The following is a 23,887-nucleotide window of genomic DNA, read 5'->3' on the forward strand; positions in this document are numbered from 1 at the left end:
TTAAGCACGACTAAGCCTGATTAAATTGGCAAAATATTTAAAATTATTTGGTAAAAACTGCACTATACCCAGGTTTTTTGTATATTGCATCTAATTAAAAAGAAAGTTATTGTCCCATAATCAGGAAGTGCACATTAGGATACTAGTTGTTGGCTTTACTGAGTTGTGTAAAGTGCTTCTACACTCATCACTGAATAATTAGGATGCTCAGAATGTTTAAGGTGAGTAAGAAACAGCTTCAGGACACTAATTGTTAAAGTGAAATCCAAAACTAGTTAATTTTTAGACTGGAAAAATCAGAGCACCATCGAATATCCAAATAAACCATTGGTCTTACTCAGGAATAACAAATGTGTTGGGACAGAGATCTTTTACATTCTTTATTATTAAAACTTCTACCAACATAGTAAAATAAGTTATACATCTGGCCATCGATTTGCACATTTGTTTACAGTCCATTCTCAAGCAACAAAGTTTGGAAAGTATGGTTTTCCTGAAATGCTCCAAGCTAAATCCCCTTTAAAAATAATTTCCACAGGAAATGACATTAAAACTGCCCCTTAAAAATTAACGTTCTATACAATTTAAAAGATAAAATGAGAATAATGTGTATGAGTGGTTATTGCACATGAAGCTGCGGGTTCCCTCTTTTATTTCAGACTTAATCCTGCCAAGGTCCAAACGCAAACGGTGAAATTATTGTACAGTCAATTCATGTGCACGGTTTTAAAGACGGGTGCAAATAAAAGGGGAGTCGCCCAATGAAGGTCAAACAATGATTTTAGCAGAGACACAGCAGAAGAGGTTTATTAGTGCACATGGGAACAACACTGCCCCTCAGTGGCTCTGCTGTGGCTCTGACCAGGCTCAGTGTGAAGAGGAGAGGCTCTGTGTGATGAAGAGGAGCTCTGGGGTCTGACCCTGTGGCTGTGACACTGACATGTGCTGTTTGGTTTGGGCTCAGGGGAATTCAGTCCTGGGCCAGACCGGCTGTGAGGTCAAGGCTCGATCCCATCTGCACCCGGAGCATCCGCAGGACTCTCTGGTCCTGGTTTACTGTGAGCACCGGGGTTTTGGAGGGACTCAGGAGGGGGCTGCCTGTGGGGGCCACTGTGCGGCGGGTGGGAGCCTGGAGGAGGGACTCCAGGAGGAAGAGCACCTGGAGGAGGAGGTCCAGGGGGATGGGCACCTGGAGGGAGCGCTCCTGGGGGCAGGTCCATGGGGGGGCTGGCCCGGGGCCCTGGGTAGCGCATGTCGGGGTGGATGGGTGGATGAGGTCCCATGGGCCCTCGTAGAACTGCACAAGAGAAACCAAACAAAAAAGTTAATGCGATTTAGGAAATGTGAAAACTGAATAAGAGTCCAGTGTGACTCGTACCATGTGGAGGAGGCAGAGGGCCGTAGTGTGGAGGAGGACGGAGGTGTGGTGGAGGAGGGCCCCGCATGTCCATGTGGACAGGACCAGGTCTGGGCTGAAAAGCATGTCCATTAGAGGGACGGGGTCCAAAGTCACCCATTGGCATTCCTGGGTGTCCATTGGCTGGCAGTGGAGGCCCGTGGGGAGGAGGTGGCATGCCCGGCCCATGGGGAGGGTACATGCCCGGCCCAGGTGGGGGGTACGGCCCAGGACGCATAGGTCTGTATGCTCCAGGAGGAGGCAGGCGTCCTGGAGGACCCGGAGGGCCTGGAGGGAGGAGGGGGTCATGGGGCCCAGGTCCAGGAGGAGGCCCTGGGACGAGGCCTGGAGAGTCTCTGATGGGAGACGCGATGAACGAGCCGAGGCCCTGAACACAAACATGTGTCAGATTCACAAAACAAAACTGAAGAGCACAGTCTGTTTCAGGAGACACATGCACAAAAACACCAACACCAAACAATTCAGACCAAACCAACATCTGCACATCTGTATCAGACCCGAGGTGATTCTGAACCAGCACAATCACACTGTTAAGACCAACACACAAAACTTTCTGATTGGGTTAAATGACTATACTTTCTCAAACAGGAAGTACTTGGAGGGTTTGAACCACCAAGCCTGTGGTTTGTGAATGAACCACCAACACCACGGTTGAACCACAATAAAACCTAGAGGTTTTAGGGGAAATCGTTTATAATTCTGATCAAACGTGATGTGAATATGAAAAGTAACAATAGTTCTGTCTTTTGAGGAAGTACAGTGCAGATCTGAACCCTGTTGTGCCATAAGTGAGACCTGTCCACACTCCAAACCAACATTAAGTCAAAATCAAGTGAAGCGAAATGTCCCAGAGTCCCAATTCTGTTACTGTGCAGTGACAACTCTGTCCACCAGGGGTCACCAGTGCGGGCCCTGGTGCACAGCTCACTCAGGCCGTGCAGTACTCACAGGCTCTGGGTTCTCAGAGGAAACCGGCCCTTCAGCCTTTATCTGAGCAGGGACACACACGTGAATGAAGAGGAAGAGAAGAGCTAAAGAACAAGAGGAGCACTGCACTTACAGGGGCGTCCACGTTGGCAGGAGAGGAGTTACGAGGACCCATCATCTCTAGAAGAAAAACAGACAACAAAAGGTTTATTTAAAAAGCACTGCTGATTAAAATAAGAAAACATCCAAGTTATTTCCTGTAACCATGTAATACAGATTCACATTTTCTTTTACAGTTTTGCCTAAATGATTTTGGTGAGTACTAGTAAAGCTGAATATGTATTTATCGTTTAAAAGACGAGGTATTATTTAACACATAACATATTTAAAACACCATGAAACTACTGTGTGGGGTGTAGTGGGCGTGGTATGCAGGGGTACGTCATCCACCCACTTCTCCCGACGTGAGAGAAAAAAATAACAAATATAAAATAGCTACATCTTAAATGTCAAACTGGAGCTACTGACAATGGTGAAAACAAACTGCACAGGCTCATGATATCTGCACTACTGTCCTATAGTGACCTGAGACATGAGGGACCAGGATTGAACCAAGACTGAACCAGGACTGAGTGTCGGGAGAGGCCCTGAGGTGCACCCGCATAGACCGTCGGGTGACTGCAGGCGAAAGGACCGGTGCAGAGCTCTGCAGCCATTGCCCAGTCGCGGCTTTGCGGATACTCTGCACCACGGTCTCAGGGTTCTCCCTCTCTCAAGTCCAAGATTAGTCCTAGTTTACTCCTGATTTAGTCCTGATTTAGACCTAGTTTAGTCCTAATTTAGACCCGGTTTAGTCCTGGTTTAGTCCTGGTTTAGTCCTGGTTTAGACCTGGTTCAGTCCTGGTTCAGTCCTGGTTCAATCCTGGTTCAGCCCTAATTTAGACCTGGTTTAGTCCTGATTTAGACCTGGTTCAGTCCTTGTTTAAAACATTTTTAAAAATCCCGACTACACCACTGCACATCACATCAGGTTTCTGAAGTGACATAAGCTACATAAAAACTCTTAAGGCTTGTTTTTGATGAGAGAACATTATAACACAGTAAAAAGCTCCAAAAAGTCAATTTAGCATAATACCCCCCCTTTAAACTCAAAACAAAAAATATGAAGTGACATACCCATTCCAGACATGTGCTTGTTGTCAGCGTAACGTCCGTGTGGATCTGACGGAGGTCTGGGGCCTGTACACCACAAAAAACACCGTATTATGCTAAAGTAAATGTAACAATAGTCTTTTTTTTTTTGTAATGGAACCACAGATTATAGTGTCAACCCGTGAAAGAGAAAAAGGGACAGAGGAACAACATAGGAAGAAGAGAACATACAGTGAAGACGGGCTGCGATGCTACAACAAAACATGACGTAACTTAAAACAAAAATCTGAAAAGAAGAAGAAGTGAAAAGAGGGATGCAAGAGGAAATTAAAGAAGTAGAGGAAGTGACTTGGATCAGGGAGGATCAGGGAGGAGGTCCAGCAGCCAGTGAAGAAAGACCCGGAACTCACCATACTGGTCTATTTTGCGACCCACCGGGGCGGAGGGAGGGCGCCTGGGTCCCTCGATCATGATCGGAGGAGACGGTGCTCCCCCACTCACAGGAGACGGTCCGTAGGAATCACCTGTCGTAACCAGAACCAGCCAGTTTACACAAAGCACACAAAGCAGTTCGCACTTAACATGCCAAAGGAGGTCCTCGGTGTGGGCTTTACCGGGAGCAAACCATTTGAAAAGAAACATAATGCTGGAATAATTTCGTTTAAGGTCCAATATCACCCAAATTTTACGCTTTGAGCCATGTTATAATGCAGTTACCTCATCAAACACCACCTTATGATATCATGTAGTCATAGTTTTCAAGTTAACAGCTCCTTTTACCTTTAGTTCAGTAGAGATTGGCAATTCCAGGGCTAAAATGATCCAAATGATTCCAGTGAAGGTGTATGGAGTTTAGGGGAGCACTTCTTGTATTACCACATGATATCAGAAGGTGGAAGTCTGCCTAAATACGCAGGGTTTGTGTGTTAAACATGTGTGAATGAAACAAAAACACACCTCCAGGTCTGTTTGTGATGAGGAAACTGTATTATAAATCGATCAGAAAATAGAGTAATAAAAGTTCTTACCCTGACGAGGTCCAGCGAACTGCCCCGAGTTTGGTCTGAAGAGAGGGGCGCGCTTTTCGTTCAGCTGTGTTGTGAGTAGTGTCAATCTAAAAGGAAAAAATAAAGGTTTAGCATTTACATAAAGTATAATTAAAATGCCGCATGATCAATCTATATTTATCCATCCAGTAGGTGACAGCACTATGCAAAGTTACAGATCAGCTTTGAGAGGCAACCCTGCCCACAGCAATCGATTATGGAAAAAATCATGATTATGATTATTTTGATCAATATTGAAATCATGTTTATTGAAAAGATGATTTTTTTGTTACACTATGCATTTATTCAGAAAAAAAAAATGTTATTGATAGTTTATGCAAAACTGTAAAATTTTTGAAGTATCATTATTTCCTCCACAAACAAAATCTCCTGTCTTATTCTACGTAAAAACTGATAACACTGTAGTTTAGATCTGTACAAACATGTTCTCAAATGTGATTATTGTGTTAGATTTTACAGTTCTTATTTCAGTCTTTTTGCCAATTCCTCTGGTGAAAGCTGAAAATGTGAACTTTGAACAGAACCCTATAATTAGCAAATCTAATCGTAATGCTTATCAGAAGGACAGATTTCCCCCTCTCCAAATCTTTCAGTTTTACTTTTTAGGCAAAGTAAACAAATCTAACAATAAAATATGTGTCGGACCCACCACTATAAAAATACATAGAGCATATATATACACTACTATTCATTTGAACATGCCCAAACTCCTAATAAAACTTCTGTTAACAAAGGGAACTGTAAACTACAACATTGTCCCAACTATTCTGACAAATATTGATAAAACTGGAAACTACTTTTGCCCTAATTTATTGGATAGAATTATGTCCCACTCACTTTTCTCGTAGTTTTGATGCTTCCACCTTCTCCTGGTTGAGAGCCCGTTCAGCATTTCTTGCAGTTATCTACCAAAAAAACAAAAAGTAATTCAAATTGTGTTATTTAAATTTGTGCTTTTTTCTTTTTTTTTTTTTTATCAAGACACTTACCCAGTTTGAGTGAGTCTTGTTTTCCTGTTCTTTTATCTACAAAACAGAAACAAATGTGTCAAATCTATTGTTTATGTTTGTCTTAAAGGGACTGTACAGTTTTTCATGCAATAAAGCAATATTAGTTTTGCTCCAGTACAGACACATTGGAATTTTGCACTGTCTATATCTATTTATACGGCATTCTCATCATCTGTGAACCAGGAAGTGCACTATTAGAATGCTAGTTGACATTAGTCTTGCATTATCGTGAAAGCAAAACTCTGCTTTGTTCCCTGACAGTTGTATAGAGAGATTATAAACTCATCACAGTAAATAATTAGGATGCCCGGAATGCTTTAGGCCAGTGAGGAATAAAGTTGGACCTAGAGCATGGAAACCCAACCGAAGTCCAACGGGCTCAGGTCGGACTCGGACACATCAGCATTTAAAACAACTCGCATTGAAACTCTTAAGTGTTCAAAAGATCAGAGCTCTGCACTTCTAGTTTAGATACAAGTCAAAACTGTGTTATTATTTGTGAAATGTGGTGCAATATTACAGATACATGATTTTTAAAGAATAAAAGATTGGCAATAAAGTAAAAAGGGAGAAGAGTTACTATCGCAAATTTGCAGCTTCACTTCGATCCGTGCGCTGTGTGGATGTAAACACACATGTGGAACTACTCGCCTTTTCACTTTAAAAGCTTCAAACTGGATTAATAGCGCGGTTTTGTGGACTAAATGTCATTATTTGCAGAGGACAATTTCTATGGATAATATGGATGAGATGCTGCACTTTAAATTTCCATCTTTACGAGAGGTGAGTGATAAAGTCTTCTCATTATTTTCGCTCTATCCCGAGTTTGTATTTTGAGTCTCTGTGTCCGTTAGAGGAACACAGACAATATCCTACGTGTGTCATTAGTCGGCCTATGAAAATAATGTGATTTTAATTGTGTCGAGTTTGGACACAAATATCTTAATGCTTATCGGGCTCAGGTTGGATTTGATCACTGCTCTGTCGGACACAGGCCAGGCTTGGACAGAAAAATTCGTCCTGATCCACATGTTTTTAAGACTGTAAAAATCTGGTAGAGCTCCTTTCCTTTCCGCATTGTTTAGTACCTGCTCCTTGTACATCTCTTCTGTTTTCTTCATCTGCTCCTCCATCTCATTGATGCGCTGTCGGAGCACTCGGACCTGCTCTTCTGCCTCGGTGGCCTTCCCTCCCACCTCCGTCAGCATGCTCTCCTTACTGCGCCGATCCATCTCCTCTTTAGTCAGTCTCCTGGGAACGCAAACACACACACACGCGTCTTTGATCAACTGGCCGCGTGCTCCCAATATGTCCAAATTAAGCCTCGTTTTTAAAGCCTCATATCATATTAGTGGTATCCTGTCAGTGTAAACGCTCTTACAAAACTGCTGCAGCACCATTTCAAAATAGTTGCTACTAAACCGCTTAGACTTTATGATCTACCGTAGCAGAGTCTTTTTTCTTGTAGTATCAGCTTACAAACAGAAAGTAGAATACGTTTAGAATATAACAGACATCCAGGCCACTTGAGTGAAAGTATCCATGATAAATACTATATCAAATTATGTTTTTTCTATATTGGCTGCACTAAAAGGCGCATGAAAGATTGCTTAGGTGAGCACAATGTAATCAGAGTAAAGAACTAGGACTCTACAATGGCTTGACATTTTTGTGAAAATACCTTCACATTTAAGGTATTGAACCTGTGAAAACACTGGCAAGAGGTCGAGATAGACTTCAAGACTTGAATCAAAGAGAAACCTTCTGGATTCATAAATTATGAGCATGTGAACTTCCTGGTCTGAATGAGGACTTTGATTTATTTTGTTCTTTATAAATTTAACTTTTTTCATTATTTGTGCTGTTAACATTTTTTTCAGAAGTATTAATATTATCTTTTTTTTGCCATGTCTATCTCTAATTAACATCTGTCCTTACTGTTGGTTGGTGTGTATTTTAAAAGGCCACGCCCATGCTTTAATTTTTAACTTAGCCCTGATGAACACCAGTCATGATTGAAACAGAAATAGGTTTTGACCATTTAAATAAACCTTTCAACTCTGTTTTTCCTCGTCCAACTTACTTTTTTGGGGTGCCTGAATTTCGCTGTGTCTAACACGAGAACGCTTGCGGGTAAAAACAACTAAATATTTCATCGGAAGTGCTTTCATTTAGACGGTGATGATGTTTTTGGGGCTTAAAAACGCAAAAATCTGAAACCACCCTCCAGAGGGGAAAAGGTGAATACGGTCGTGTGTACGCTGTCTTTACACTACTCAGATTTTTTGTTATTTTTTGGTTATATTATAAGAGTTGAACAATGAATAACTTGACTCATTAAAAGATGCAAACTACGGTATGTAAGAAAGTGTTTCATTCTGCTCTTCATTTATTGCAGCTTATGTTTTTTAACAATGTGGATTTAGAATAGTTTTTGTGGTTTAAATCTTCACTTGGGCGATGATGTCGGTGGCATAAATTTGTTTCAGTATTATCACTTATCGTTTAGATTTCTTTGGCTATGAATCGCACTTCAGAACTTGTTATTGTGAAATAAACTATTTGTTGTTCACGTTGACTAGACTCAAATGGACAGCAAGTAAGTAATGTATGTAGTAATGTATAAAAACTAGGTGGGAGTTTAATGCCAAGAGAATAGTAAATGAAAATGTGAGAGTTTGACGCCCCATTTAAAATTCACTTTGTTGAATTTTTTAGTTTTCAGAGCATGATAAAATGTGATTATTAATTTCCTACTTTCTGTTTGAAGGGAAGAGGTCTGCAGGAGAGTCTGGAAACATCGTCCAGATTTGGGACAATCAAATTACACACTCTTAACTGTAACACGTTTCTTCCAAATAACATTTTTATATTCTCATTTAGAACGAAATATCACTTTTGCCTCAGATTTACAAAGTTTAGGTTTCACACATTTCTTCGTAAAATATCGTAAAAGAACTGCATGTGTTTCTTACTGTTGCAGAGCGCTCTCCTTCTGCTGGTACATCTCCACTATGATTTCATTCTTCTGTTGAAGAACCTTGTACTGGTTTTCCACGAGGCTCTTCTCACTTTTGAGGGTGGCTATGGCGTACTCCAGCTCCCGGTGTTGCTCTGTTCACCACATGTTCCAGTTATTGCGACATATCCATTTTAAAAACTTTTGAAATCAAACATCTAAACGAACCTTCTAATGATTTTCTGGCCTTTTCTTCAGTGAGTAGTTTGGACATGAATCTGTCTCGTTCCTCTTCTACAACTGTGAGAGTGGTCTGGACCTAAATATACACAGGATTTTAAGTTAAACAAATCGCTATACAAATATTTTGACCATCAGAATCAAGATTAACTAAATGAGCATGTTTATATAATTTTTATAATGTTGGTGACTTACCCTTGAAACATCCATCATCTGCTTTATTCTGTTCTTTATGGCTGTTGTCTTATCTGTGACAATGTAAAAATAAACACATGTAGTTTTATTCTTGTATACCGTATTTTCAGACTATAAGTCACACTTTTTTTTTCATGGTTTGGGTGGTCCTGCAATTTATACTCCGGTGCAACTTATATATTAAAATTTTCACACTGACAGCCGCGAGAGGCCGCTCTAGGTTCGTGTGTAAGTATCTAGTACTACTGTTACTCTTGTACCACTGTCACTTCGCACTCTACTGTGCATGTCTCTTGTAGAAAGAGCCGCTGTCTTGCTGCAAATAGTTTCAATCTCAGTCAGTGTTTGTAAAATAAAGTCATTTACGGACTTTGCTTATCCCGTGTGAAAGTGTGGTGAGTAACACAGAGGTGTGGCCGTAATTTGCAAATTACCAGCCGTCCCTGGGTTGTGCTTATCCCATACAAATAGGGCTTAAGATTCCATTCACCGATGAATCAATTGAACAACTGAAGAACTACAGCCCTAATAATAACTCGAAAACATTATTAATTACAAATATTGTGCTTACCAATAGATAATTCTCCATTCGCGCAAACTTTATCTCCTTTCTGTATATCGCACGCGTCCAAGTCTGACAGGAGGTCCGACAAAACCTACAAACAACAACATTATTTAAAAACATATAACTACTATTTCAAGAAAAGTACAGGGATGTAGTAGTAGTTACCAACCTCTATATTGTGATCTTTAAGCACCAAAGAGTCTTCAAGCTCCTTTTGGGATTTCTGGTAAACTTTAATCTTCTCACTGAGTTCAGTGTGCTTGTCCTCCCAGCTTTTAATCGTCGCCTTAAGCTGCAAGTGAACAATGCCACATTCATGAAACAAAATGAATATACGGACAACACGACAAAAATATATTTAAAAAGAGCCCATATTACTCTATTTTCTGATGTTATAATGTGGTTTCCTCATCAAAAACATACCTGGAGCTGTGTTTTTAAACCCCATACACCATTACTACAATAATTTGGATTATTTCAGCCCTGGAATTTCCAATCTCTACTAAATACTAAAAACTAAAAACTTGAAAACTGAAGCTTCATGACGTATTTTGAGCTTTGCAGATGTAGACGGACTAATAATGCATGTGTGAATTAAACAAAACACAGCTCCAGGTTTGTTTTTGAGGCACTAACAGCATTATAACATGGCTTACAACTCACAAGAATCAATTTTTGCGTAATATAGGACCTCTAAAAACAAAATTAAAGTCTTACAGATTTATTCTCTTCTTTTAGGGCTGTGTAATTTTTCTCTAAACTTTTCTGTTGGGCATTTCTGGCATCTTCACGGATCTTTGCCTCGTCCAGGAGAACAGTAGTCTGCAACAATAATAAAATGTCATTATATTAAACATTTTATTACAAAACACATTTATATATTCACATCCAAAAAATGGCTTACCTTTGCCAGTGCTTCTTGGGTATTTTTTCTGCTTTGCTGCAACTTCTCATTGGATTTTTCTAATTTTTTGAGCTATGTAAAGTCGCAGTTTGTTAATATCTAATAAAGGTTTGTAGTAGTAATAAAACAATATATTGCAATCAGCTTACCCGTGTTTCGTTTTTCAGAGAGCTCGTCCTTTCCTCTTCTAGTTGTTTTAAATATGTCTGCTTTTCCTGGGCCATTTCTTCATTTTGCCGTTCAGCTTCTGTTACTCTTTTCTGTCAGTAGAACATAAATATTATTAAGAAAAAGCTCAAAATGGATCGGCAACAAGGCATTTTAAATTCGGACAGAAATTCTAGCCAGACTAAAGCAATCAGGGACTTGGACTGGTCTAAATAAGGTAAATGAGGACCTTCAGAAATAGAGATCACTCAGTTAAATGATCATTAATTGTAATTATTCAGGTCACAATATAATCATTTTAGAAGCAAAAGCGTAGACTGTATATTAAAATGAAATGGTTACGCTTCTTTAGTCCACTTCTTTATACAGCAAAAGTCATTTCAATTTGTTCTATTCTCCAAAAAAGTAAAACAAATTGACTTCTCTTCATTGACTTTTGCTTTACAACACTCAAGGATTTCACTGCTGTTGAGTCAGTGTCAATAATAGTGAAAAATCTTTAAAATGTGTCATTTCTTCTCACAGTAAGTTTAGTGTAGTGAAATTCCTACTTGAAAAGTGTGTTATGTTGCATTTTTTGTATGAAAAGCACTCTATAAATAAAGTTTGAGTGATTGAAAACATACACAAGTGCCATAAAGAATCAAAAGTTGCATAAGTTTTTTTTTTTTTTTTTTTTACCATAGTCTGACCTTGATTTTGTGAATTAAACAAATCTACTACAGTTTAATCACAGTATTTTACTAATTTAGTGTCTTTCCCTGTTTGCTATAGTGAGTACAGTACAAAAGCAGTCACTACCAAAGTATGTCCAAGTTCATGCAACATCAAGTGGCTAAAACACAAATAGTTTAAGCTAAATCTAAGTGCTTTACCTCTAGAGCCCGCATCTTCTTGAGAGCTGTAGTGGCCGATTCTGCAGACTCTTTCTGGTTTTCTTTTAGTTGTTCAGACTTCACAAAAGAGAGCACAAATTTGAGAAAACCAGATTAAAAACATTGACTTGATTCTAATGGTCTTACCTGTTTCTGTAGTTCTGTTATTTTAGCCAAGGCGTCGTTCTTTTCTTTTTTCAACAACTCCATTTGCTCCTCAAGTTTTTTATGATCCACTTTTTCCATGCAAGAAAACCAAACTGCAATTAGCATTTATTGTTAGAATGAGAAGGCTTGGTAGAAAGAGGAAATACATACCAAGATACTCCCTTTTCTTGACCTAAAAAAAGAAAATCAGTGCCAACAAATTAGATATTATAATCAAGTCATTATTCATTTGTAGTATTATACCAGTTTCTTTCACCGTCACTTTTTGAAAACATTGAAAAAAAGTATTACTTGTAATCAAAATTTCTGGGATTTTTTATTGCAAACATATTTTGAAGCGCTACAAAAATGTATTGAGCTAAACGATAACATTGAAATGCCTTTATACCACTGTCCCAATGACCTTAAAGTAGGATTATCCCTCTTAACCTTTGTTCTAAGTGACCGATATTGTAAAAATGTGACCAGCAATAAATAAATAGCAGAATTAAACACTTAAGTAGTTAGTACTAGTATCTATAATGAGTCATAGATGTTAATTATTCAGCCAAGTACAGCTCAAATGTTATCATATAGGTTTAAAACTACAACAAAATAAGGATATATACACGATAATAATATAATAATTTAAAAAATTGTTCCTTCAATCATATTTTGAACAGATCTGACAGCTACAACAAACAAACCAGTTAATTTGTAGATTTGCATTATGTTTTCAAATGTCTCTCTATCCCAAAGGACTATTCAAATGACATGTAAACAACCCCAAAACCACCTGATTTAAATAATAGTAAATGCCAAGAAATTTGATCATAATAAGATTTTGCTGTGCATGTGATCAAAACCACTGTATTCAGTCAGTGTTGGTGCACTTACAGCCAACACGGTCTTCCAGAAGAACATGGTGAAGGTCAGGATCCCGACCACAGCGGTGACCACCACGGCCTCCCATGGACAGCCCAGCAGCGTCTCCCCTGGTCTCCACTCATCGGGCAGAAGAGCTATCATCTGCACACAAGGACACACACAGTTATAGGGTATACTGTAGAAATCCGTAGAAATTGTACAGAATTGTAGAAAAAAGTATATTTATTTCTGTTTGATAAAGAGTAGTGGGGCTGTAATGTAATTCTTGGTCAACTACAAACATGTTCAAGGCAAAAGCTCTCAAAAGTATTATACATCTATGATCTGTCAATGTATTTAATCAAGTAACTGCACTCTAAAGACAATTACATTTGAATTAATGCAATAAAAAATAAAGGAAAGTATTAGAAACAGAGTATTTGGGGGGGGAAAAAGCTAATTAAAACACATTATTCACCAACAAATATTACCCAACATCTGTTTTCTCTTTTATCTCAAATAAATTCTTATCATAGAAATAAAATTATTATTCGACTAATACAACTAAAGACACCACTGACCGGTATCCAGGAAGTGCTCCAGTATTTATATGGTCATTAAAAATCAGATAACAAACATAATCAGATAACCCATTAAGATCTGGTTTTTGGTGTGTTCACTTGCACAAGGGAAATTTGATCATTAAAAACATCTGGTGAATTTTAAAATACCTCGATCAATCATTAACATTTTCTCTTTCGTTTTTGTCTATGCCAGATTAGTTTGCACAAGTTTGGCATAAATTTCCTTGTCAAAACCTGCACAAGTGTGAGCAACAAGATAATGATTAGAATTTCAGTGTGGATGTAAAAACAGCTTCTGATATTAATGTCCCATACTCTTTTATGATGATATGCAATTAGTGAATCTGTGAGAAACAATTAACAGTAGTGAGTAAAATGAGATACTGCATCCAGGATACTGATGTGATGTAATGTAAAATATTAATAAATACAGTACTGTTGATTTCAAAACAACCACCCAGGAAATATTGCTGCATCATGCCGTTGCCTGTAATTTAGAAAGTGAGTAATACAGACGCTACAATCAATAAATAAAACAGAAATACACAACATTATATAACTGAAGCAGTTAAAAGAGCTGACCAACCAGAATCAGCCAAACTACCAAAATGTGGCTGATAAAGAAAAACTTTCTTTAGCCTGTCAGGCAAAACCATTTCATAACATTAGGCTGTAGTCGACTAAAGAAATTCACTTTGGACTAAAGAAAGATATGTCCTGCAGATTGATTAGTTCAGACATGTCAAACTCAGGACTGGGGACCAAATTTGGCCCACAACATAATTATATATTGGCCCACGAGATCATATGTAATATGTATTAGAGCTGCCCGCCGGCTACAGATAGACTATAGAGACAATATTTATTTAAAATTGTGTTATTATTTTATATTATGCTTGTTCTGGTTTCAATGTTTAAGCAAAACTATAATTAAACATTTATTTTAATAAGAAAAAGTTTAACATTTCAGCCCTCTGTGAATGTGAGTTTGACACCCCTGTATTAGTTGATTAAAAAGAAAAGCACAAAACTATTACGCGTCTCTATGTATGTGACTCAAACCACACTCACAATTCCACACCACAGGGGAGTTCATGCAAAAACAACTATTGATGCAGAAAAAAGTACTATGAATTTACAAAGACTATAAATTATGAGCTGAATCTTCCTTTTTTCTTAATAATAACAGTAATCACCATAATAATACTAAAACAAAACAATACCAAATCTTCAGCTAACCCGCTTACTCACCAACTTAAATAAATCCCAAATCAACTAATATGCATTTTGGTTGCCTAACAGTCCATTGCCCTACAAACGCAGTAGGTGTCTCATTACTATTAAATCCCTAGGTTTAGCAATACAACACAAATAGACCAACATCACAGTGATAGTAAGTACCATCCAGTCAAGTCAGAGCCACTATAGTACAATTTGAGAGAAAAATATAACCTAAATTCACTGTAAACGTAGATAACCTTGAAAATAAACCAATAATCTCATCATTTCCAGAGGGGATTAACTACAGACCTCCTTCAGACAAAAGAAGTACTGCTACCACCACCACCATAAACTGACTATAGTCCATTCATTCCACCTTTAAACTACATAATTCTCCGGACACGAGCTTGTTGAGCAATGCAAAGCAAGTTTGCACGCCTGATATTATTGAGCACCGGTCGCATGTCGTTTTAACACGTCAGCCTCCCCGTAGCAGCGATCGAAACACATTTTGCAATAATAACTGTGCTGTATTTGCATGCAAGCTTTCTCCCGTTTACTTACTCGCTGCAGCCACTGGATGAAAAACACGTACACATGATCCTGCTGGAGGTCGGGACGGGATACGGTGTCTCGGTCCATGCCCAAAGTCTCCTCCAAAACCTCCAAACTAGATTAGCGTTAGCTCAGGTGTTAGCTCCTCTGACAGATGGATGCTAACGTCAGGGACCGCTATGCTACTACGGAAGTTTACGCTTAAAAAAAATGAACACTGGTGTAAAGGATTAGTAAACACAGGAAGGTTTTCTGGTTTTGGAAAGATATAATTAACAAGTGGGAGTTTGTAAGCTTCCTGAACGATTGCGGTAGCTGTCAAAAAGAGTAAAAACAGTGAGCGCTAAACCAAAAGCTACAACGGGATCAAAACGGGACAAATGTGGTCCGTGTGGTCTCAACGGAGCTGCTATTCGTCCCGGTGTGTCTGTAGTAAATAAGAAGCATGCCCCGGTGTTGTAAGGCCCGCCGGTTCGTAGTGGTTTGCAGGAAAAGCCAGCTCAGACCCGGGTCTGTCAGTCTGAACTTCAGCCCAGCACCGCGACAGTCAACAAGGAAGCTGCGTTCACGGAACACAAGAGCAGCGCAGAGGCGTTTGGGGACGTGGGAAAATAAAGCATTACTGAATCTACGTGCTTTAGTTTTGAGCCCTGTGGCCCCTGTCCCAGCAGATTTATCCAAAACTAGCGATTTGTCCCAGTTTTATCCATGAAGTGTCCCTATTTTTGACCAGTTTGATCTAAATCAAGACCAAACTGAGACTAAACCAGGACTACATCAGATCTAAAACAGGACTATCACGATTTTTGTTAAGGATGTAACAATAACCGAAATATCATGATATCATATTGTCAAAAGTCTCACGATTAAATGCATGGTTTTATAGTAACAATAACTTATAAACATAGGGAACTACATATCCCATGATTAATTTCAGTGCAAACAACATGAAGAAATATGTTTTTTACTTTAATTCTTGGGATTATGGCAGAAATAATTCACACCAAAATCAAAAAAAGTGTCCTATCTACAATAAAATCAGCCTTTCCAAAATATCGCAATAAATATTGTACAGTGAGATGCATATCGTGATAATATCGTACTGAGAGATTTACATATCATTACATTCCTAATTTTTGACTAATCTGATTCTTGCCAACAGTAAAGAGGAGCATAAATTGTAATTTGTTTAAGCCAAAATATAAAAAGTGTGTTTGCAAATGACCATAAAGCAAAAAAAAAATGCAGTGACAGATTATTATTTTATTTATGCGTGTGTGTCCTAGTTTTGAATTATGAAAATCTGATCACTCTAAATTAGAACAATCTCATCATAATACGTATTGTTGCACATTTTAAGCAATTTTGACTCATTAAAAGGTCCTATATTATGCAAAATATACTGTTTTATGAGCTTTAAGCTGCGTTATAATGTTGTTACCTCATCAAAAACATAGATGAAGTGTTTTGTTTCATTTATACATGTTTGAGTAATCCTGCATTATTAGGCTGTTCAGAATGCTGTTTCACTGTGATGTCATGAAGTGGTAGTTTTCAATTTAACAGATAGCCTTTACATTTAGTTTAGTAGGGACTAGCAATTCCAAGGTTGAAATTATTCAAGTGGTCACAAGGTGGAGCACAGTGTTTTCTGTATGAGAGAAGAATTCACCCTAAATATACAGAGTTTGTGTGTTAAACATGTGTGAATGAAACAAAACACAACTCCAGGTATGTTTTAGTAAGGAAACTGAATTATAAGATAGATCAGAAAATAGAGCAATATGAAATAAATATGTGTTGTGTCACACTGGCACAGGTCAGTTTCAAGGGAGTTTCATTTGGGCAAAAACACTCAATCATTATAATAACCTGAGTCATACTAAGCAAGTACTATTTGGTGCCACACACTCACGCAGGGTGGGGCGAATCTGGGGCGGTATGTGGCCTTTCTGTGTGGATTCTGTATGTTCTCCCTGTGCTTGTGTTCCTCAGGGTGCTCCGGTTTCCCCTGACACTAAAAACATGGACAATAGGGTCCAATAGGTCCTGTGGGGGCAGGACTCCCTAAAAAAAACATTCTTAATCTCAGCGGGACCATCCTGGTTAAATAAATGGTCACATTTTGAGCGCTTTTCCACCTTCAAGGGTCTCAAAGCACTTTACAACAAGGAACCACTCACCCATTCACACACACAGTCACACACCAGCGTAGACAGACACTAGGAGCGAGGTAGGTTAAACATCTTGCCCAAGGACACAACGACAGCATTCATCTGTGGGAGCTAGAATCGCATTGCCAACCTGTGAGTCAGTGGATCTGCCCGCTCAACCAATGCTGTTTTTTTATGTCAAGAGCAGGATTTGAACCGCCAAATAAAGGTCAATAAAACAAACAATTCCCTATAACGTGAAGGCAGCTTCTGTGTAATATTAAAGTGTATTCTTGTACTTTTTTGACTGCTGCAAGCTAATTTCCTTAATAACAGGTGTGGACATTCAACTCACCACAGTAGCCCACTCTGCAGTTTTATTCTTGACCATCGCAGTGACGCACTCCAGGTAAACAAGTGCTGTAGAAAACACTCCCCCTTCGTCCTCGTGAAACTCAGTGGGGGGCTCCAGGGAGTCCAAAGGTCCTGAAAAATGGAATAAGAGGGAAATAGAGAGGTTTAGTCTTAACAGCTTTTATAATAACACTTTAATATCTAATACTCAAGATTTCTCAAAAGGTCAAGGGCCAAGATTGCTATTTCTTTTTATTTAAGAGTTAGAGACAGTGAAAGAAAGCGATTACATGGAGACAATGCAAGTAATCATATTAGTACTGCAGTCTTGTACGTGAATATACAAACACAGTGAATTAGGGTCGCATGATATGAGAAAAGGAAGCAGATCTGCCTTTTTTTTTTTACATTTTACCGTTTAAAAACATTACATCTTTATCAGATTGAACTTGTTATCATATATTTAGTATCCTGATTAGTACATTGGTTACTGCTTTGGCCAAAACTGCAATTTTGATATTTTTGCAATATCTGTGTTAACATATTCTGAACGTTCCAACAAAATAGCTATTAAAGGCCCTGTATTCATTTTATTTCTATGTATTTTGAGCAAAATTTATCTCACACAAGCAATTCCTGAGGTCAAAACAGGTCCGCTGCAAACCATCTGCATCTAATTAGAAAGTGGTTAACTGTCCAAGAATTAGGAAGTGTGTGTTAGAATGCTAGTTGTTGTTGTTTGCATAATGGTGACGGTAAAAAGCCTCTCTAAAAGTTGTAAAAAGGGGATATAATTAGGATGTTCAGAATGCAAGTGAGGAATAACTTTGGACCACTGCAAACAGTTTAAAAAGTAGTTCTGTTTTTCACGTTTTTAAAGACAATCGAAAGGTACAGTGTCAGAGAGTTGGTAGTAAGGTGTAGAACTGACCTGAAGGTGAATTGTCCACCTCGACCCCCAGCCCCATGTCTAGAGGGTTCTCCAGCGTGGCCTGAGGGACTTTGGCCATTTCCTCTGCTGTGCCAAAACTCTGCTGATTGTCTTCTTGGTTCCTGTTAAAGTGCCCTCCGTCCTCCTCCACGCTCACATCTGGCACTGTGCCGTGAACTTGATCCAAAACTATCTCCTCTGGTTTTTTAGACTCTGCTTCTGGGACCAGCTTCTCCGGATGAGTGAGTGTGAGGTTCTGGTCCTCCTCGGATTCTGTGGAGTTTACACTGTCCGTAGCTTTGTTGATAATAGGCACGTTTTCGTTGACATTCAATTCTTGATCATCTGGAAGTAGGAAAAACATGAAGTTATTGCAGTCAGAATTATTATGTGGGCTGTTTATACCACAATATTAAACAATTTCGATACTATGAGCCACAATATTATAAGAAATGCTCTTTTTAGACCAATGTTTCGCAAACTATGGTACACAGCCGCTTCTTGTACTTGGTCACCTCTTCAGTTTGAGAGTTTACCTAATTTATACAGTTCATTTTATCCACTTTTTGTCCTCCTTTGGATCATTTCTTGCTTAGAACTACAGTGGAAATGATGTAGTCCACTTTTAGACCTGGTTTAATCCCACATTCGACCTAGAATTGTCCTGTTACAGTAGACCCGGTTTAGATCTTTGGTGGTACTTGGTGTTAAAATTTTGGGAGCTACTATTTTAGACAACAATACAATGTAATTTACAAAGCTAAATGACAGTAGTATCTTTATTTTACAATGTTGTCCTATATTAATTCTGATTTAGACCATCCTAAAAAAAAATCTATATTGTTCTTGTTATGTAATTTTTTAGTACAGATACTTCAAGTTTAAGTTCAAATTTAACTTTTAGTAGCGATACTACTTTAAGAAACAATTAGTAACTGTTTTTTGAGACTTTTGACAACCTAAAGTCCACTATTCTTTTAAAAGATTCATGTGGTAGCTGAAAATACGACTTACATTTTACATTTTTTTACACTGAAAGAAACTGCATGACGTCATTTCCAAGAGAACCAATGGAATAACATTCGTCACGCATTTCTTGCTTAGAACTACAGTGGAAATGATGTAGTCCACATTTAGACCTGGTTTAATCCTACATTTGACCTAGAATAGTTCTGTTACAGTAGACCCGGTTTAGATGTGGCGGTACTCGGAAATCCATGTCTTTTCTTTGGTGGTACTTGGTGTTAAAAGTTTGATAGTCACTGTTTTAGACAACAATACAATGTAATTTACAAAGCTAATTGACAGTAGTATCTTTATTTTACAATGTTGTCCTATATTAGTTCTGATTTAGACCATCCTAAAAAAAAATCTATATTGTTCTTGTTATGTAATTTTTTTGTACAGATACTTCAAGTTTAAGTTCAAGTTTAACTTTTAGTAGCGATACTACTTTTAGTAACAATTAGTAACTGATTTGAGACTTTTGACAACCTAAACTCCACTATTCTTTAAAAAGATTCACGTGGTAGCTGAAAATACGACTTACATTTTAAATTTTTTTACACTGAAAGAAACTGCATGACGTCATTTCCAAGAGAACCAATGGAATAACATTCGTCACGCATTATTAAACTAAGTACATACTAATACTGTACAAATAAAAGATGGATACTTCATTATATAGTTTGCAGTACAGTTATGAAACATGCTTTGTCTTTGTACACAGTGGCAGCTGTAGTGCGGACAACGCCAAAGGACAATAATTATTACTGCGACATCCTGTTAAAACGCTTTGGTTCGCTGCATTTCACACACATCAAAAAGTCTCCACTAAAATATATCGTAATAGCAAGAGGACTCTGTAGTTGTAGTTTCAACAAATGTAAATAAGTTCTTTAATACACTACATCAGGGGTCTCCAACCTTTTTCCTCCGGTGAGCTACCTTTACAAAACAAAAATGCCGGCTGCAAAAATTATTATAGAGATGATTATAAGAAATAGAGCAAGCCTCTAGGTACAGTTGGATGCCTATGAAACATAAACCGCTGTACATTTATTAGTGCAAAAAGTTGGGCTTCAGAATTATACATTTGCAATAGTAATAGGCATGTAATTAACCAAATTTCTGTCAAAAAATTGTATTTCCCTTTTTTCCCTATATTTATTTATGTATTTATTTTATTTAATTTAAGTATTACTTTATTCTTATTATTTATTTTATTTTTTGATATTTTATTTTATTAATGTTTTTTTTTTTTTTTTCCTCACTGGGGGACAATGGAGGAGGGTAATGGGACGGGGGTTGAGGAATAAAAAAAAAGTCATTATATTACTACTGATTGTTTTTCTCTGAGACATCTGCTTTATGTGCACAAAAAAAAAAATTATTCATGAGTACAATGGTATAATTTCGAAATCCTAGGGTTGTCAAAAGAAAGAAGTATTACAGGACTATTTTAGGACTAATTGATACTAAAACTATCATCAAAACTAGATACTAATTTGAGCAAGTATCAGTATTAAAAAATTACCTTAGCTTTAGATTTATTTAATGATTTCAACATTTTCAGTTAAATAGGAATTAGTCCTGGCCTTGAAAATGTGATAATGTAATCAAACACATCAATAATTCTAAGCAACTTGCAGTCTTAGAGATACACGAAGTACATGAACTTGTAGCCCTTTAAAAGCCTTGTTGTAAACATGTCCTTGTGTTAAGCCGACGTGGCCTGTCCCATGTCCCTGGCTCCAATCGCTGGTGCTGGGTTTCAAGTGCTGCAGTTACCTGATCTTTTCACATTTAGGCCACCTCTGATACATCATACCTGTACTTTTGATTCAATTACACATACCGTTTACAGTCATTCTCAAAAGGACTGCCAAAATACTGTACTACTAGCTACTCAAGATTTATTATTGGCTATTTTGTGATGTGGTCTTTCAATATTTCTACTTTATTCACTGGGATTTTGAGTTATTCATTTTCTTGTGTTCTGTGAGTATTGGTTAATCCACTTGTCTTTTATTGATCAATGATTGTTTCATGGTTAGATTTTCAAATTTTCTGTCGATTCAGCTCAACAATTTAGTGACTCCCTGCAAGGCGACTGCTGCTCTGATTTTGGGCTGTACCGACATAAATGGAAAATCTCACAATATTATTTTTACTGATCGGATTTTAAAACTGCTGAGTCTGTTTTGTTAGCTGAAAATTCTCCTTTGCTCCATTTCAGTGCAAGGGATTACTATTACTATAGCTGAACAATTTGGGAAAAATATCTTAATTGCGATTTTTCTGACAAGCATTGCAGTTGTGATTAGATTCGCGATTAATGTTTACATTTTAAACACTAAAGAACTGAAAAAAAGGCTGTCAAACTATGTGTTTCTGAACATGTTTGTACAGCTAACAAACTTGTCAGTACAGTTTAAGAAAAGAGGCATTTCTACAATTGTTTTCCAAAATATTTCAACTCACCTGGTCCATCATCTTGCATCCCTTCCGCTAGAGGTGTACTGTCACTAGCCGTGGAGTACTTGTGCCTCAAACTGAAGGCGATCTCCTGGAAGTCATCTAGAATCTCCGTCTCCTCGTCTATGTTCGACCCGACGTGCTCCCCGTCGCTGTATTTCGACTCCCGACTGTCCAAAATCTTCTCCACTTCATCCAGGATTGCGTTTTCGCTGGCTTCCAATATCCTTTCCAACGCGTTTTCGATCTCCTGGACGCTGCCTATTTGCGACTGCCGCGTTGATTGCAGCTCTGTCTCCAAGTCTTCGAGCATGGCTTCTAGTTTGAACAGATTCTTGAGTCCCAAATAATTATGACAGCGCTCCATTTTCTCCTGAGATAAGTGGTCTCTCAGAATGAGCAATCGCATCACATCTTCACTATAGACTGGTTCGGGTTCAGGCGTGGACTCCAGAGGCACTGTTTCGGGCGTAAGGGTGTCTTGATCTTCGTCTGCTGGCGTTAATGGACCAGCTTTTCCATCTTCTGGCTCTGGTGCGGGGATTTCAGGCACGTTTGGTGATTCGATAGGTTGTGCATTGTCAACTGTGTCCATTTGTGATAAAGAAAGTGCATTTTCATCTTCAAGTAATCCAGTTTGCTCATCTTTAAGATCTGGCTCAATCTCCTCAGTGGTGTCCTCTTCCATGGGTTCCTCTTCCACAGGTTCCTCCATCGTAGGTTCTTCTCTTGTGGGTTCTTCTCTCACTGGTTCCTCTCTCGCTGGTTCTTTGTTTGCTGGTTCTTCTCTCACGGGTTCTTCTCTCACGGGTTCTTCTCTCACGGGTTCTTCTCTCACGGGTTCTTCTCTCACGGGTTCTTCTCTCACGGGTTCTTCTCTCACGGGTTCTTCTCTCACGGGTTCTTCTCTCACGGGTTCTTCTCTCACGGGTTCTTCTCTCACAGGTTCCTCTCTTGTGGGTTCTTTGCTCGCTGGTTTTTCTCTTGCAGGTTCTTCTCTCATGGGTTCTTTTCTCACGGTTTCCTCTCTCACAGGGTTCCTCCTTTTTTGAAACAGATCGTCTAATATGGTCTAGATTTTCTTGGATTTTCCTAAGTAAATTCTTTTCAGCTTTTCCTTCTTTATCTTTTGTAACAATATTTAAATCACGCTGTTCACGTGAACTTGTCTCAACTTCTAATTTTATTGCATTTTCTTCTGAACGCTCTTCTGGTGTTACTATATCTCGACTTTCTTGGGGTTTTGCAGTGTCACTAATTACTTTCAATTCAGCTCTGATTTCACCGACGCCCAAATTTGCTTTATCATCTTGCGTTTCAAGATTTTGATCCAGAAGGTTATCGTTTTCTTGAGTTGGCAAAGGTTCATCTTGTTTGGGCTCCTCCTTTTCTTCTGTATTACTTGGAGCTGCAACTTCTACAATTTTCCAAGAGGTTCCATCAGGGCCAATCATCTGACCTTCGGTTTCAAATATAAGTTTTTCAGTCTTGGTATTTTCTACTTTTGTTTCATCTACTTCTTGCAACTGTTCACTCGCAATTTCTTGTTCATCTTCTGGTTTCAATGTCAAATTTGGAGCCTCCACTGGCATTTTAACATCAAGTGGTTGTTTGTCAGCTTTAATTTCCTCAAAAGTTTTAGGAGGTGGTACAACGTCGTCGTCTTCATCATCCTCATCTTCATCTGAGCTCACATCAGCTAAGTGCATAGTTTGTCCTCCCGTTACGACCGAAAAAACTGCATCGCCGATTGACGACCACATGCTTTCATCCGTCGCTTGGTCATCTTGTTTTTCAACCAAAGCACCTCCAGACTTAACATCATTTTCTAGCAACAATGGCGGTTTAATTTCTGGTTCTTCTTCTAAAACTTCTTCTGGAGTTGTTTTCGCAGTGGTCGTTTCCTCTGTAACAACAGCGTCAAAAGTCGTACCGTAGCTGGTCGTTAGTTCAGGAATTTGTGTATTTTCAGATGGCGTAACATGCGGTTCTGGATCATGAACATCTTCCTTGTGAGAATTATCTTCTGGTTGTTGTTGGAATGACTCCTCTTTGGTTTCATAGACTTCCTCTACAACTTCTTCAACAACAGGGTCTTGCAATGTCAGCTGCTCACTCT

The 23,887-nt window shown here is 38.5% G+C and overlaps 1 protein-coding gene across 2 annotated transcripts; it reads right to left on the reverse strand.

The window, feature by feature from the left end:
• Positions 1-367: 367 nt before the first annotated feature.
• Positions 368-22,914, reverse strand: mia3 (MIA SH3 domain ER export factor 3). 2 transcript variants are annotated; one of them, XM_055149328.1, is made up of 25 exons: positions 21,775-22,914; positions 18,292-18,636; positions 17,362-17,492; positions 12,524-12,655; positions 11,798-11,819; positions 11,627-11,715; positions 11,480-11,557; positions 10,586-10,696; positions 10,437-10,508; positions 10,250-10,354; positions 9,702-9,824; positions 9,539-9,623; positions 8,968-9,020; positions 8,761-8,851; positions 8,549-8,687; positions 6,662-6,824; positions 5,553-5,588; positions 5,401-5,468; positions 4,525-4,610; positions 3,907-4,020; positions 3,521-3,583; positions 2,478-2,524; positions 2,366-2,407; positions 1,379-1,784; positions 368-1,297 (listed from the first exon to the last, which is right to left on the reverse strand). In XM_055149328.1, exons 1-25 carry the CDS (start codon positions 22,769-22,771, stop codon positions 999-1,001), a joined length of 3,897 nt encoding a protein of 1,298 aa, XP_055005303.1. In that variant the 5' UTR covers positions 22,772-22,914; the 3' UTR covers positions 368-998. The 2 variants fall into 2 exon arrangements, with proteins under 2 accessions (XP_055005303.1, XP_055005304.1); XM_055149329.1 differs by lacking the exon at positions 2,366-2,407.
• Positions 22,915-23,887: the final 973 nt, after the last annotated feature.

Source organism: Boleophthalmus pectinirostris, unplaced genomic scaffold (genome assembly GCF_026225935.1).
Source record: "Boleophthalmus pectinirostris isolate CB_2022bp ecotype Guang Dong unplaced genomic scaffold, ASM2622593v1 HiC_scaffold_13, whole genome shotgun sequence".
NCBI classification, from domain to species: Eukaryota; Metazoa; Chordata; class Actinopteri; order Gobiiformes; family Gobiidae; genus Boleophthalmus; species Boleophthalmus pectinirostris.

Excerpts from the sequence above, each read along its gene's own strand:
- mia3 (XM_055149328.1), bottom strand. The coding sequence starts at position 22,771 with ATGAGAGAAGAACCTGCAAGAGAAAAACCAGCGAGCAAAGAACCCACA. Across the intron at positions 10,697-11,479 it reads AGAAGATGCGGGCTCTAGAG|AAAAGAGTAACAGAAGCTGA; the intron begins GTAAAGCACTTA and ends TTCTACTGACAG. Across the intron at positions 9,624-9,701 it reads TTAAAGATCACAATATAGAG|GTTTTGTCGGACCTCCTGTC; the intron begins GTTGGTAACTAC and ends TGTTGTTTGTAG.